Source organism: Protopterus annectens, chromosome 11.part0, assembly GCF_019279795.1.
Source record: "Protopterus annectens isolate FY-2018-M chromosome 11.part0, PAN1.0, whole genome shotgun sequence".
Taxonomy (NCBI): domain Eukaryota; kingdom Metazoa; phylum Chordata; order Ceratodontiformes; family Protopteridae; genus Protopterus; species Protopterus annectens.
In genome coordinates, this window is record NC_056745.1 from 219508795 (window position 1) to 219525379 (window position 16585).

Genomic DNA, 16585 nt, shown 5'->3' on the forward strand with positions numbered 1-16585 from the left:
ATATCTCAGTCTGTAAATCTCCTGCAAAACGTAACTTCAAAGATTAATTGTTGCAGTGAGTTCCTCACTTAGCTTCTCTTTCCCCTCAAATCTTGACCTTTTCACTATGTTCATGCTTTTATTGCAACGCAGTGTTTTGTAGGGCACACACTGACAATATATGAAAATGATGAATTTTGCAAAATCAGATGAAATATAAGGAACATAGACCATAATATGAATTTGAGTTTTTGTCATCAGGATTTGCATATTATCTTTTTTTATCATGGCAATGTACTGTTGATTACTTTTCATTTCTTGCAGCAAGAGCAGATGAATAAACATTGTTTTAACTATGGAAGAAATGACACATCAGATTATCGAACAACAGATGGGAGAGGTAAGCCATTGCTATATTTTATCATTTTGTAGCTACATACATGTAGTACAGCAGAGCATTGCTGTCATCGAACTGGTAAATGCAGGCATTCCTTCTTTTCAGTGTCTATATTGGATGACTCCTCAGAAAGGACGGAATTTGTATATTGTTCTCTTAAATTTTAAAGTGCTGTCCAGATTAAACAGTTTGAGTACAATAATATGAGTAGCCACACAGAATGCAGTGTAACAGCACTAAATTTGGCGGAGTTCAGAACAGTGCAAAAGAAGTAATTTGTACACAATAGTTGGAAAGGTGCTTTTTACGGTCTTCACTCAATAAATATTTTAAGTTACTTAAATTACCCATATTTTGAGACTGTATATTTTACACCGAAATTATTAGTTCTAAAATTAAGTACCAGTTTACTTTAAAATATTGCAGTGATTCCTGCACATGTACCGATGCTAGCAGCAGATGACTGCCTACACATAACTGTGTTAGCTGTTTTTATGGTCATTTCACTGTGGTTCATTGAATGTTCTTGGGCTATGTGATGGATTAGATTATTGAATGCACTTGTGTGTGTTGTGGGAGGACTGACTGGCAGTTTGACATCTTTGCAGTACTGTGGAACATTCAGTTTTTGGGAGGTCAGACTGGTTTGGCATTGTAGTGACCTGTCTTTTAGTGTTTACAATGTTTTTTTTTTTAAACACCTTAAGTAAATTGTCAATTGTGACATAGGCACACATGCATTAATAGAAAACAAAAATATATTATCATTTTCATTTACATGTATTATACATTACACACGTTTTCTTCCTTTTTAATAGTTGTCATTCACTCCTGCAATACATTAATTTCTCAATTCTTGTTTACCCTTAAACCACACTCTTCCTCCTCTTGATCATTATTCTGCATGTATCAGTCCCACAAATTCCATTTATTTGCATGTAATTTGTTCCTTCCCTTTCTAATGATTCTATATCCAATTCTTTTATCTCCTTTACAATAGTCAGTGCCTCCGTTAGAGCCAGTTTAGGTTTTGATTTCCGTTTTCTTTGCTTTTTTTATGGCAGCCAGTAACATTAAATTTAGTAAGGTTTTACTGTGTTTAGGCATCTCAAATCTTGTGTCCCATCTCAAAAGAGTAATTTCCTTAGCTACAGCCATTTGCTCCCCATACATTTCTGACAGAGTACTTTATAAGGAATTTTAAAATCTGCCAACTTGTTATACTCTGCAAAAACATTTTCTAAGTTACCTCTCTGTTTCCCATCACACCTCACACAATTGCAATCCATCTGAGGAAAAAATTCTTTGTAGTCTGTTTGGGGTATAAAAATACATATGCAAGCATTTCCAAGCAAAATTCCCAAATCTTCCAGACATTGTTACATGGTTGGGAGCCTTATGGATGTTCTCCCATTGTTTTTTTGTAAATTGCCTTTCCAGTCTGTCTGTTCCCAATCTTTTCTGACCAACTCTGTTCGATTCTTATACTTGTCATGCACTTTTTTTTATGCCCTACCAGTTTTCCTTTCTTATCAGCAGCTTCTGTTCCAGACTCGACTACAAATTCTACCTGTGTTGGTCTTTCACTTAACACTCCCCTAGCTCTTTCTTTTTGCCTGTACTCTGATATCAGTCCCTGGTGTCTCTAACCTGCAGCCCAAACTTCTGTTTGGCCTCTTCCCACTCTGTTAACATTTGCCTGTCTAGATATTTGTTCCCAATACCTAGGTTCATAGGTGAATATTTGGCTAACTGCCAAGAAGGGCCATTTTAAGCCAAGCCAATAACCCAAGTCAGAATCAATCCCTGCACTTTGTGTCCGTGAGGTGAAGACCTTAACCATTGTGCCAAACTCACTTTTCCAAATATTTTCCAGTAAATTCCAACCCCCTCTTGCCTATTTTCTGTACCCGTACTCCTAGTCATTATTATTGGCAACATTTCCTTTCTCCAGTGCTAAATTGGCTTAGTTCTTAAATAATTTCTGCTACTTTAAGAATATAATATACTGTAGGTTGTTGTTTTTTCTTTAAGGATCTTCATCCAAAATGCTACTGTCTCTCTCCTTATTTCTCAAACTTCCTTCTTGTTTCATCATCATCATCATCATCATCCCTTTCCACTTTGATTTATAACTTTCTGCTTGTGTTATTTTTGTGAGCCTTAACTGCATAACTCTTAAATATCCATTTAAATCAAGTACCCTTAAATCACCTTGTAATATGAGGAGGATCAACTTATCCCATTTAAGTCTTGCTCCCCCCAAAAAAAAAAATTCTTTCAACTCTTTAGTAATTATTTTTAAAGCACTTTTATTTGAATTGTCATTTGTGACATAGCCAAACTTGCATTTATATAAAAGTAATCAAACCATATTAAGAAGTTTTCATTCAAACTCTATTCATTTTTGTCCACAATTTCTCCTCTGGATGATACAAATATGCCTTACCTATTGTAATTGTCACTGCTTGTATTTTACTGTTTGTATCCATAATTAAGAGCTTTTGGTTTTTAAGTTTTTGTATTATTTTTGTGTGGTCATTTCCACATATCCTTACTGCCATAATAGAATCCTTTTCCATCCATACATCTAAATACTTCATCTTATCATGTCATGATGTTTATAATGCTGTCTTAACATTTTCTAAGCTAGCCCATTTGGGTTATCCCGTCTTTCTTTTTTGCTTTTGCTTAGACTTTTGGGCATCTAAATTTTGAAGAAGCTGTTATCCTTGTCAGCTTGTTGGCTAGATATTTTGCCTAGTGAATGGGGCCTCCTACATGTGGGCATCCTAGATTTGGTTTGGACTGTTTTTAGTTGGCAGTTAGGTTGATGTTTGGAGTGTTGCTTATTTCTGTGTAGACTGGGATGCAGTTTTGTTCTTTTTGGCTAGTTGACCATTTTCTGGATTATCTAGAGCCTTTTGGGAATTGTGTTGCTTGTTTTGTACTATTTTTATAATTAAGAGATAGGTTACAACAGAAGGAGACATACTCTTAATACCTGTGTATTTTATTTAAATTGGCATCTTAACAGTTTGTTTCATTTATATGGTGAAATATATTTTATTTAGTATGTATGTTAGCTGTTTTTGTCTTAACAGTTGCTCATTTTACTTTCATCTATTTTATAATAAGCTTTGTAATAATTGGCTATAATAAAAGCTGAGTCAAACTGATTGGGAGTATGTCACAGTAGTATCAAGGAGCTAAGGAAAGTCTACAGAACAGGGCAAAGTATCATCTCTATGGATTTAAAGACAGCATTACTGTGTGCCATGTTAGCTGAGTAGCTGATATATTGTGTAGAGTAAAATTCGGGTACATTGGATGCTCTGAGCATTTTGTGAGGACAGTGATCTCCATAAAGACAGGATGACCAGAATACTACTAAGAGATGAAATACTGCAGTTTGAGAAATTTCAGAAATTCGTAGAGGCAGGGTGGGGAGCAGTACCTGATGCCACCTTTCTCTCCCATGATCATCAAGCAAGGAGATCTAACATTAAAGACATTCTTTGATAGATCCTTGGCTGAGTATTTCTTCTTCACCAGTCAAGGACTGCCACTCAGGGGCCAAGTCCAGGCCTGATCCACCCAAATTTAAGTCTGGTATTCATCCTGCTCCCAAGAATATTCAGGTAGTGCACTTAGCCTTAGCTAGCAAGAGTTCAAGTCCTAACCATCCTTCAGCCATGGCCAGAGACCTTGAGATTAGGGAGGTGCACCTTCATCTCCCAGAGTCCTGTTCCCTGGACTGTTCTTTTTGCTTAGCCTTTTCTACCTATGCTTATGTTGACCAGCAGGCCCTGACTGAGGCAATAATATCTGGTTGTCCTGCTGAAAGGTTTGTGTCCTGGGGACTATTCCTCAAGCAAATGCTTGTCTGCCAAGAGCATGAGTCATTGATGCAGGAGTACACATCTAGGGGGTTCAGTTTGAAGTCTGTGTCAGACGTGGAATGTCGCCCCTCCCTCTCTTTCTTTTGCTACTTTTGGGTAGTGCATGATCTAACATAATGTGCCTGGTCTTTTGATGCCCATTTCCCATCTGCCACATACTTGTTGCCACAAAATCTCTTGCTGTGGATAGTGGGGGTCATGTTACTCCCTTACTTACCAAGCTTTTTAATGACTCTGTGGCTGTTGAGGCTTCCATCTTGGAGATTGACAAGTGTAATGAGCCTGCTTTGTCTTCTGCTTAATTACCAGATAACACTTCCTTTTGAAGATGCCAAAAGAAACAGTTTATACTGACCTTTGACACCTATTCCTTCTATCATGAAATATCTGGTAGAGCTTTTGTTGAAATAATCCTGAGGACCTTTATTTTATTTTACTCCTGTAGTCTGTCATTGGAAATGTCATGAGAAAAGCCGGAAGGCATTCTGTCTGTTCCTCTTTGGCCCTGAAAAGGGCTAATCGTCTTTATAAGCCCCCAGATCAACTCACAAAATGTCGCAGTGTTGACTCCAGTGTAATCTTTGTGGGCCAGAATAGGTCCCTTAGGCCACAGTATTTTGCCCTCCTGCTGCTTGACTAGTCTAGCACTTTGGATATTTGTGGCAAGGGAGCGTACTCCTTTGCAACACTGGGCCATTATGCCCTGAATTGTTTGTCTCGTCTGACTCAGTTCTATGTCCACATAGTAAGAAATGTGTTGGATAGATTCAATCACCTCCCTGAATCTGGGTTAAAGGAGAAACATTGTGAGATCTTGTCTGTACTATGCACAGTAGGAATGTCATGTGCCCAGTTGTAGTTTTGACTTTGATGCAATATCAATGGTTATAGGCTGTTGTGTGTGCCTGCAAAGAATAGCATGACTGAAATAATCTTCCCTTAGGGGCATACCTCTTAACTGTTCAGATTTTCACAGAATGTTCAGATTTTTGCTTCATATTTTAGGTCTATCCCTCATAAAATTTTCTGTTTTATCTGGTAAGTCGTTAAGGATTGAATTCATTAAGTAATGACATACTTTTGAGTTTCAGACTTGTTATCCTTCAGAATGCATTATAATGCATAACATGGTATTCTAGCAGCTTTCTAAGTTTATAAGAGAAATATTTAAACTATACCACTGATTTGAGGCCTTTGCCCCCCACCCCAAATAATTTTTGGCTTTGTCCAGATTTCTTGTGATAAGAGGCTGAGAGGTATGCTCAGGGAGGAACTCTAAGCAAAAGTGTGCATGTCTACTTTTTGGGGAAGATGTACTTTGCCCAGATGGTCCAAGATCTGGTTGATGGCCCCCTAAGACTTCTGTGGCATGCACAGTACCTCATCTCCTCTTTTTTTTTTTCTGCACCTGGCCAACCCCAAAAAGAGAAGAGATCTTTTTGCAATCTGAGGAACGTGTTCAAATGCAAATGTCACCGGTATTTCCTCCTCTGGTGCCAGCCAAGTCATCCAAGAGGATGACTTTTCTGGCTACTCTGCCAGATTGTGTTCTAAGGCTGTCCATGGTGTAACAGTTGTCTTAGTTTGTACTGTCTTGGAGATTTGTCCTAAATTATTTGTGATTTTCAGACGTAATCACCTGTGGCAACGTCTTGTCACTCACCAGTCTTCCCCATGAAGAGTTTCAGTGACAGATAAGGCTGCACTTATCTTATCTTATAGTGTTCACACTGTTAGGATAGGACCAGATTCTGATGTTTAGAGGAGCTGTACAGACTATTGTGATGATAGAGGAGTTGTAGCGGTTTTACTTCTGTTTATTTTCCCAAATGGGATGGGCTGCTTTCAGTCCATTCTGAGTCTCAACAGCTTCAGCCAGCACACCCAGTTCTGCATGCTAACCCTGAAGGACATCATGTTGTTGCTCCCACAGGGTGCTTGGATGATATCAATGAAAATAAGGGATGTCTATTGCATGTCAGTATTTCTGGTTCTTACAAGTATGTCATATCAATATTTGTGGTTCTTGCAGTAGCTTCTTCAAGTTTCCTGTCAGTTGTCATCACTTTTATTTCAAAGTATTGCCATTTGGAATTTCTTCAGATCCCAGAGTGTTTACCAAGGTATTGGCCATGGAAGGAAAAGCCTTGTAGGAAAAGAGTCCTCTGATGAGCTTTTACTTGTAAAACTACCATTTAGTCGCCCAGTCCAGGGAATCAGTGTATTGATCCTTGTTCCATGCTCCCATGGTAGCATTCCCCAGGGAAGACCCTAATTTGGAAAATGTCCTCTGTCATTTTAACTTGGATGAAATTCTTAATTAATCCACAGTAAGACACTGTCAAGTGTAAGTCATTCCTAACTTTTTGAGAGGGCCTGTGAGATTGTAGTCTTGGCTTTCTGAGTGAGGAAGTGTGGGGTTTAAACTTGGACTCTGCCATGCTCTTTAGGACTAATGGCTACCATGGCCTTCCTGATGACATTGTTATGCCCGAGGATAGGGATGTGGGTGAACCACCAAGTACTGACTGACTTTCTGTTGGTGCTGGACCCTTGTTGCCATGCCTCAGAGTAGAGGACAAACCCAAACATACTTCTAATAGGTCTTCCCTTTCTGCAGTCAAATCTGTTATTGTTCTTTTAGGTACAGGTATATAGATATCCCTAATTGTGAGATTTAGCAGCACAAAAGATACATAATTCTAGATAGAGTAGAGGAAATAACCAAGCAAGGGTGAGGCTAATTTAATAGTCGATATGGATAGGGGATATAAGTGATATAAGCAGATAGTTAATTGATTGAATGAGGAAAATTTGTAAGCAGGTAAGTAATGAAGTGAATGGAAGTGGGGAAAAGTGGTCCATGAAAAAGAAGGCTTGGGCGTTTCAGTAAGTATTAGGAATAAAGTATGCCATCTCTGAATAGAAACCAGACTGCTTCAGAATAGGATGAATGTTCACAGTTTTTATACATTAATAGTTTTAAGTGTCTTGCTACAAGTCAAAGCATAGAGGATGTTCATTATTGCAGTTGTACAGTTTTTCTCAGCAGTCCCATTGGGAGGTATGTAGTTACGTATTTATGCTCCTCTTATAACTTTTAAAACCATGAAGTTTACTTTATTCCTTATACTTGTTTACAGTTAGTGAATGGCAGCTGTATATCCAACGTCAAGGGCCCTCCTGAGTGGGTTCTATGATTTGTTTGTCATTTCCATCAGTTAAGCATCTTTATCCTAAAATTCTTGTACTTTGGAAAGGAGTTTTTTTTTGTGGTGATGAAACCTGTAACTTCATATATTGACTACATAACCATGCTTATCACCTGCATCCACACATTCTTTTATGCTGTTCACACTCCTTGGATCTGGAACCTTTGCTTGTTGCTGTTATTGAGATGTTCATCGTGTTTCACTGTTGCAGTCATTACACTTGGGTTATCCTGCTGGCAGGCTACCCGCAGTCGGCCTGAATTCCAAAGTCCTGGTCTGGCGTTGGTTGCTGTCGCCTCTTCCCTGACGTCAGTGCGCCAGGGGTATATAAGATGCAGTGACGCCATTTTCTTCAGTCTTTCTTGCTGCGCGGTGCCCGAAGCAAAAACAGTTCGCAAGTGCCAGTCGGCCGACTCCTGAGATTTTCAAATCGAATTTCAGATCTGAAGTCTTCAAAAAAGCTAAGTACCCCATTGGGGAAACTTTTTTCTTGCTCCAGATCGAGGTCAGAAAAAGTTAACAATTGTATTTGTTGTGGGAAGCAAATACCTCATAAGGATTTTCATTCTTACTGTATTCCTTGCCTAGGCCCAGACTATGACATTGCTAGCTGTCGGTTTTGTGCTAGATTTAACCAACTATTAAGCATCAGTACGATTTTGCCTTTCATTACTTTGGCCGAACATTTAATTATATAATGCCGTCGGAACAACCGACGACCGTAGTTTGTAAAAAACGCAAGGAAAAGGACAGACATCCGAGGTCCAAAACTGACGACGAGGCCTCTGCTAGGCCAGTCGCTGGTTCGCCGGTTTTCAGTGAGGCGCTTTCGCAGCCCCTGACGCCCGCTACCTCAGAGCCACAGGCCGCTTCTGACTCCCATGTGGAGCCGACTAGGCCTCTGGATACTCAAGGTATTGGACACTCGGAAACTATTCCCTCAGATGAGTCCGGAGCCGCTGAGCAGGCATCGGCTTCTGAGGGTGTTTTCAGACCTACACAGTTCTATGTCAAGCAAACCTCAGCTTCAGAGGCGAAGGCTAAAACAGCTCTAAAGACAAAGAAACAAGTACAGCATTCTCCTGGACAGACTTCCATGCCTAAGAAACAGATGCTTAAAATGGCTGAAGACCTAATTACTTTGATCAGGGGTTCCCATCCCCCTCCTGATAAGAGGCCTAGGCAAGAGACCGAATATGACTCTTCTGATCAGGTTTCCATTTCCTCTGACTCCTCTTCTGAACAGGGATACTCTCTTCCTCCCTATGAGGATTCTGATGCTGAAGAATCTATTCCTTCAGCCTCTCATCCTGAGGATTATTCTTTTGGGGAAACCTTGCATACCATGAGGGAGCATTTTCACTGGGAGAGCCAAGATTACTCAGAATCTAAGAAAAGGCTTAGAGACTTTCTTTTACTACCTCAGCACAGACCTCTTGCTATTCCACCTGTTCTAGACATTGTAGATTATGTATTTTCAGAGTCCGACCGGTCTCCTGACTCTTTAACCCCTGCACCTGTCAAGCCAGACAGATACTACAGGGCTCCAGACTCTCATAAATTTCTATATAAAAACCCTGCTGCTGACCTAGAAACTATATCTCAGGGTCCCAAAGGGGTCAAGGCTTCCACTGCAAAAAACCCTATCCCCTCTGATAGGGATTCTAGGGAACTGGACAGATGGGGGAAAAAAGTTTACACTTCTGCTACCTTGGCTGTAAGGGCTTTAAATTGTCAGTTTCGTATTAAATATCAGCAATACTTAATGTCAGTGCTAAAACAGAAAATGTTGACAAATTCTGAATGTTTTGATAACAAGGAAAGAAATGCAGGATTTATTGCATGCAGCTGAACAAGTGGGAAAGCATACTTTGCAATGTGGTTTTGATTCACTGGAGGCCTCTTGCAGGGCCGCTGTCACGGGTTCTGTCATTAGAAGGCATGCTTGGTTAAAGGAACAGAATCTGCCTGATCATGTTAAAACAAAGTTATTGGATGCTCCATTACAGCATGATACTTTGTTTGGTGTTAAGGCAGAAGAGGTGTTGAAGAAAATGGAGGATAAAGCAAATTCTATGCAGACAGTTAAGGATTTCTTACAGGTACAGCCACCCAGATTTAGCAGGAACTGGCCATCTAAGAATTGGTCCTTTCCAGTGTCAGACAGGCCACAAAGAGACAGATACAGACATCCTGGAGGCAGATCCCAGCCCCAAGGCTCATACAGGCCTAAACAATGGGGTGCTTCTACCTCCAAAAGCAGAGAAGACAAATCACAGCCATACAGGAAACAGTCCCAATGACTTTCCTCTGCCAATGCCAAACACTCTTCTTTTGGCAGCACCCTTTAGGGGAAAACTAATACTTTTTTCACAAGATTGGCACATGATCACCCAGGACAAATGGGTCTTGACTATAATATCTCAGGGCTGCAGGTTCCACTTTCACACCCTTCCAAAGACAAAAGGTATGCCAGACCTGCCACACAATCAATGGGCAGAGGCACAAAAGCAAGTTTCATTCCTTATGGACATGAGGGTATTCAACGAGTACCACAGCAAGAGCAAGGGACAAGGATTTTACTCAAGACTTTTCTTGGTACCCAGAAAGGACAAAGCCTGGAGACCAGTACTGGATCTGTCTATTCTAAACACTTTTCTGGACGTTCCAAAATTCAAAATGTTGACTCTGCAGCAGCTCCTGCCCAAAGGCTTGGCTTGTAACTTTGGACCTCAAAGAGGCATACCTGCATGTCCCAATAAGACAATCTTGCAGAAGATACCTCAGAGTCATTGCTGGCTCAATGCACTACCAATTCTCTGCACTGCCTTGTGGCTTGTCTACTGCACCCAGAGTCTTCACAAAATGCCTGGCACCAGTAATTGCATTTTGCAGACAAAGAGGAATACAAATATATCCCTACTTGGATGACTGCCTTATACAAGCAGAGAACAAGGACATTCTATTATAGCATCTGGCGTTTGTAAAAAAATTACTAATTTGCCTAGAGTACACAGTGAACGAAAATAAATCAAAACTGGTACCCTCTCGAGGTAATATTCCTGGGTGCAAGCTTAAATACAACTGCCCAGATGGCTTATCTCACGCCAGACAAACAAAGGCAACTGACTTCTTACTTCAAAATGATGGCAACAAAGACCCAGTTATCTGCAAGAAAAATTCTGCAGGCTTTGGGCTTCATGGCATCCTGCATTCTACTAATTCCATATGCAAGACTCCATATGAGGAAACTACAATGGTATCTAAAAAGTGTTTGGACTCAACATTGTCACAGCCTGGAAACATTAATTACTCTCATTCCCTGCCTGCAACAGGAGTTTTGATGGTGGGCACAGGCCTGTCACCACAACAAGGGACAGCCATTCACTTTACCCACAGCCAGGCAGACACTAACAACAGATGCATCAGATTATGCCTGGGGGGCACACATGGCAGGAAAATGTATTCCGGGCACATGGCCCACAAGCCAAATGCATCTTTATATCAATCAAAAAGAGATGCTAGCTGTACAGAATGCCCTGACAGCCTTCAAGGACCTACTTCATCCAGGACAACTGCTGATAAAGACGGACAATACTACAGTCATGTTGTACATAAACAAGTAAGGAGGCACACATTCCTACCCCCTCTGCAGACAAGCCTTGACTTTGTGGAACACAGCATTGACTTATCAAGTACACCTGCAAGCACAATTCCTGCCAGGAAAGACAAATACTCTGGCAGACAAACTAAGCAGAAACCTCATGGTTCCTCACAAGTGGAAACTAGATCCACAAATCTTCAGCATGATAACAGGGAAATGGGGATGCCCAGACATAGATCTATTTGCCTCTCCTCACAACTGCCAGCTACAGAGATTCTGCACAAGGACTTACCACAAACAAGCATGGAAAGTGGACGCCCTATCATTCAGCTGGAAAGCCCTTACAGTATATGCCTTCCCTCCACTGCCTCTCCTCCCCAAGGTACTCCTAAAAGTCAGACAAGAGAAGCCAAAAATGATCCTGATTGCTCCAGACTGGCCACGCCAGCACTGGTACCCAATCCTAAAGAACTTGTCTCAAGGCCCAGCCGGGACATTACCTCAAATTCCTCATTTGCTGACCCAACAAAACAATCAGATCCTGCACAGCCAACTCAGAACCCTAAATCTGGCTGCATGGCGGATAATGTAATCATTCAGAACACACCTCTCTCTAAAGCAGTTATGGATGCTATTTTGGAGGCCAGGAGGCCCAGCACCAGAAAGTCTTATGCAGAAAAATGGAAGAGATTATGTGCTTGGAACCAGGCACTAGGAATGGACACGCTTGTACCAAATATTCCTCAGATTTTACAGTATCTAACTGAGATGCTGGACAAAGGCCTATCCTTCTCATCAATTAAGATCCATGCCTCTGCCATTTCAGCTCATTACAATACAAACCCACCTATTTTTTCACATCCACTGCTAAGGCAGTATCTCAGAGGGGCCAAAAACATAAGACCTCCAAGGAGAGCTCCAATACCTGCATGGGACCTCAATTCTGTCTTGGAAAAACTCACACTGCCTCCTTTTGAGCCAGCCAATACAGCTGAGATAAAATACTTATCATGGAAAACTCTGCTCCTAGCAATAACTTCAGCAAGAAGAGTCTCAGAGTTACAGGCACTAATGGCTGTGGAACCTTTTATTATTTTCCATCCGGACAGGGTTTCTCTAAGGACAAACCCAACATTTATGCCTAAGGTAGTGTCCAGTGTGGCTCTTAACCAAACCATACATTTGCCTACCTTTTATCCAAACCCGCAGAATAAGGGGGAGAGACTTCTGCATTCTTTGGACATACACAGACAGCTACGCTTTTACTTGGACAAAACTAAAGCTTTCAGAAAGACTGAGCAACTCTTAGTGGCATATGCTGCAGGATCGCAAGGAAAAGCTATTTCAAAGCAGACTATTTCAAAATGGATAGGCCACTGCATTCGTTTCTGCTGTTCACAACATGGCAAATCAGTGCCTAAGGGCATTAGGCCACATTCTACCAGAGCAGCAGCCACTTCAACAGCCTTCCTCAGAGGAGTACCAACCAAGGACATTTTGGAGGCTACAACTTGGACTTCAGTGCACACTTTTACTAAACACTACCACTTACCTCTTTACTCTAAATCCAGAGCAGGCTTTGCCACTGCAGTTCTGCAGGGCCTCATAGCCACTCCTAATTCTATTTAGGCCCAGCCACCCAAACTCAGCTTTGGGATTCAACCCAAGTGTAATGACTGCAACAGTGAAACACGATGAACATAGCACAGTTGTGTACCTACCATAAATGTAGATGTTCGAGTGTATTCACTGTTGCAGTCCAGGTTACCCTCCCACCATCCCCCTTTCATTGCTGGGACTTGTCTGAACTTCTCTATTCTATACAACCTATGTGGTGTATTTGCTTGTAGATGAAAGTAATGTGCATGCTTTTTTATGAGCAGAATTTTTAGCCTACCCTTTTGGGGGCACCTGACATCTGGGGCAAGAAAAACTGAAGAAAATGGCATCTGCTGCATCTTATATACCCCTGGCACACTGACGTCAGGGAAGAGGCAACAGCAACCGATGCCGGACCAGGACTTTGGAATTCAGGCCGACAGCGGGTAGCCTGCCAGCAGGATAACCCAAGTGTAATGACTGCAACAGTGAATACACTCGAACATCTACATTTATGGTAGGTACACAACTGTACTTTCTATAGTCACATGGTATTTGATTATGCTTTGGCGAGTGTTCTGAATTCAATTAATAAGTCATGAAAAGACTCATTGCAAGACCTTTATTCTAGCCTGAATCTGTTGTTCTCCCTTGACTTTTTTTTGGAGGGGAGGGGCTAATGCTCTCTATGGAACCACTATCACCTTGCCTGTTTTCTTTCCTTTAGCTGTTAGGGTACTGTTCATAGCTCTTAACCCTCACCACTCCCTTGCACATTTTGTAGGGTAGTTGTCCTCCTTCTTCTTTATGATTTTGCATTTGATGTTATCCCTTAAGTAGCTCAACGTACATTCTCTGTCCCTTTCATATCTCATTTCTGAAATAGTCTGTGCCAAGGCATCTCTATATCCTACCATTTCTTGGTCTAGCCTGTTTTTACAGTACCAGCAGTTTCAATCCTCCCTTCTTGCGTCACTGTTTGCAGCTGCCCCAGAGCCCTTCCATTATATATTAATGGAAAAGTCCATGCTGAGAGTTAGCCTTGTTTGTTTCTGTGCTATGTTTTGTGTCTGTCAGTTTTCTTCATCTGCCTAGTGTCTGGGTACCTTCTCTCTTTTTTGCTTCCCTGACATACCACCTTTTATGTCAGTTTAAAGATACAATCATGGGGGCATACCTATACTATTCATTCTTAATGTTCCTACGAGGCTGTAATGGAACGTGACATTTCTATAGATCTAGCCCCTCTACCAGGCTTTTTTCCATCTTCATAATCACCCAAATCTCCTTTTCCTTGTTCATTGCAAGAAGCTGTCATCATAGTCTGTAATCTTCATATTTTGTGACACGGTGGCTGCTGGCATGAGTAACAATTTTCAGAATGCTGTTTCCAGGCCTCTATCATTGTATGTCCCTGTTACTTCTCTGATCCTATGTGCTAAAAATCTAATTTGTTTCCTGTGATAAGTCTTTTATGCTTGTATACAGCACAGCATGCGTCAGCTGCCATCACCTTGTTGACTACTTTTAACACTTTTCTACATGTTTTACTATGTCAGTTCTGAAGCTGTTTCACTGCAGCACCTCCTGCTTCATTTGACAGGCTTATTAATCGCCTTTATGACTGTTTTCAGTCACAAAAAAAATAAAATAAAATTCTCTCTGCCCATATTGGCTGCCCTCTATTACTTCACTTCTTGCCCCCTGTTATATTACAGTCATATTACTTACCCTATTCTCCAGTTCTCTGTCTGAACCACCTTCATTGTCCCTTGTAGTGTTTTCTAACAGCTGGCTAAAGAAGACTTTGTAGTAGTGTCTTTTCTGCCTTGGCATCCACTTCTCTCATAGCCAGCCATCATCTTTCTCAAAAAATGCATGACTTATGAATTTAGCACCGGCTCTGTCACAGTTACTCAGACATTTCCAGCCATGTGTCTGGTGGGACACTTAGCAGCTACCACATGTGATTCCTCACATTCATCTTCATGTGAGAGCCCTGCTTTGGATCTCAAAATTGTAGTCTTCTCAAGATAAGGCTCCACGGATAGTTATATTTTGTTTCCTAAAACTTGGCACAGATCTGTCAGCTGGTTAAGCCATCTGTACAGTTTGTTTTGGCATTCCCCTTTCAGACTGTTTGCACTGGCAGTGGCAGTCACTTATAATGCTACAGTCTAGATTAGGGAACACATTTCAAAGCACACTGTGCCTATGAAATGTGCATCTTGCAGGACCACCACATTATAGGTTCATAGGTAGTTATTAGCCATGCAGTCAATAGAGCATTAAAGACCTTACATTTTCTGTTGTTCCAAAGCACTATCTGGTCAATTGACTTGTTCAAGGTAACACAACAGGCAAATGAAGGTTGATGGAATCAAACTCTGTAGCACAGGAACTCATAACCTTAATTCCGTGCACTAACTGCCGCACTACAGTTATACCACCCATATGATATATCATCCTTTGAAAGAGAAGTTAAATTGATGATGTTCTTCATGTTTCACTGTTGCAGTCATCACATTTGGGTTATCTGTTTGCAGCAGCCCTCAGTCGGCTTGATTATCAAAGTCTTAGGTCCTGCGTCGGTTGCTGTCTCATCTTCCATGACGTTAGGTAGTCAGGGGTATAAAGCATGCAGCCGACGCCATTACATCAGTCTTTCTTGCTGTGCGGTGCCCGAAGCAGAAGCAGTTCACAAGTGCCGGTCGGCTGACTCCTGAAATTTTTGTTTTTGAGTTTCAGAACCAAAGTCTTCAACTAAAGCTAAGTACCCTGTTGGGGAAACTTTTTCTTGCTCTTTACGGATATCAGTAAAAGTTAATAATTGCATTTCTTGTGGAAAGCAAATACCTCATAAAGATTTTCATTTGTACTGTATTCCTTGCTTAGGCCCTGACCACGACGTACCTCACGGTCGGTTTTGTGCCTTATTTAACCAACAAACTATCCGTCGTTGTTATATTTATGCTTCTAAATATTTCTGTTCTTGGTTTAATTATCCAGATATGTCTTCGGTAAGCCATCTGACTACCGACATTCCGAAAAAAAAAACGCAAAGATAAAGACAGAGACAGGCCGCCTAGGTCCAAAGCTGCCGATGATGATTCTCCTAAGCCAGTCGCCACTTCGCCGGTACTCAGTGAGGCACTTTTGCAGCCCCTGATACCTGCTACTTCAGATTTGCAGGCCTCTACTGAGACCCATTCAGAGTCCGGTATGCCGCGAGATGCTTCAACTGTGGAACCTGCGGATGTCTCTACCTTGGATGGGTCCGGAGCCGCTGTGCAGGCACCAGCTTCTGAGGGTGTATTCAGGCCTTCTGACTTGCATATTAAACCGATGCCACCTTCTTCTTTAAGGCCTAAAACTCGAACCATATCTAGAAATCTGATGCCCAGACTGCATGCTCAGGCCTATATGCCTAAAAAACAAATTATAAGAATGGCTGAAGACCTTATTACTTTAATCAGGGGAAGCCAACCTTCCCCTTCTAAGAGACCTAGGACTGAATTTGCTTATGATTCTTCTGACCAGGGTTCTGAATTTTCTGTTTCTTCTGATGACCAGGATTTACCCTTATCTACCTATGAGGATTCTGATGCAGAAGACTCTATTCCTTCTGCTTCTCCTCCAGAGGATTTCTCTTTTGGTGAAACCTTGCATACTCTTAGGGAGCATTTCCACTGGGAAAGCCAGGATTACTCTGATTCTTAAAAGTGGCTTAGGGATTTCTTACTCCTGCCTCAAGACAGGCCTTTAGCTGTCTCTCCTGTACTAGACATTGTTGATGATGCCTTTTCGGAATCTAGTTTGGCCCCTGATTTTTTGCCTCCTGCTCCCAGAAAACCTGATATATTACAGGGTTCCTGACTCTCAACAAGTTCCT

General features: G+C 41.3%; 1 protein-coding gene across 3 annotated transcripts in view; it reads left to right on the forward strand.

Moving 5' to 3' along the window:
* NR2C1 (nuclear receptor subfamily 2 group C member 1) overlaps positions 1-16585 on the forward strand; it is a 781592-nt gene that overhangs the window by 218919 nt on the left and 546088 nt on the right. For all 3 annotated transcript variants that reach the window (XM_044087641.1, XM_044087639.1, XM_044087640.1), the window contains exon 3: positions 304-379. In XM_044087641.1, coding sequence (XP_043943576.1) covers positions 335-379 — 45 coding nt within the window. In that variant the 5' untranslated portion in view covers positions 304-334. The remainder of the gene's footprint in view (positions 1-303; positions 380-16585) is intronic.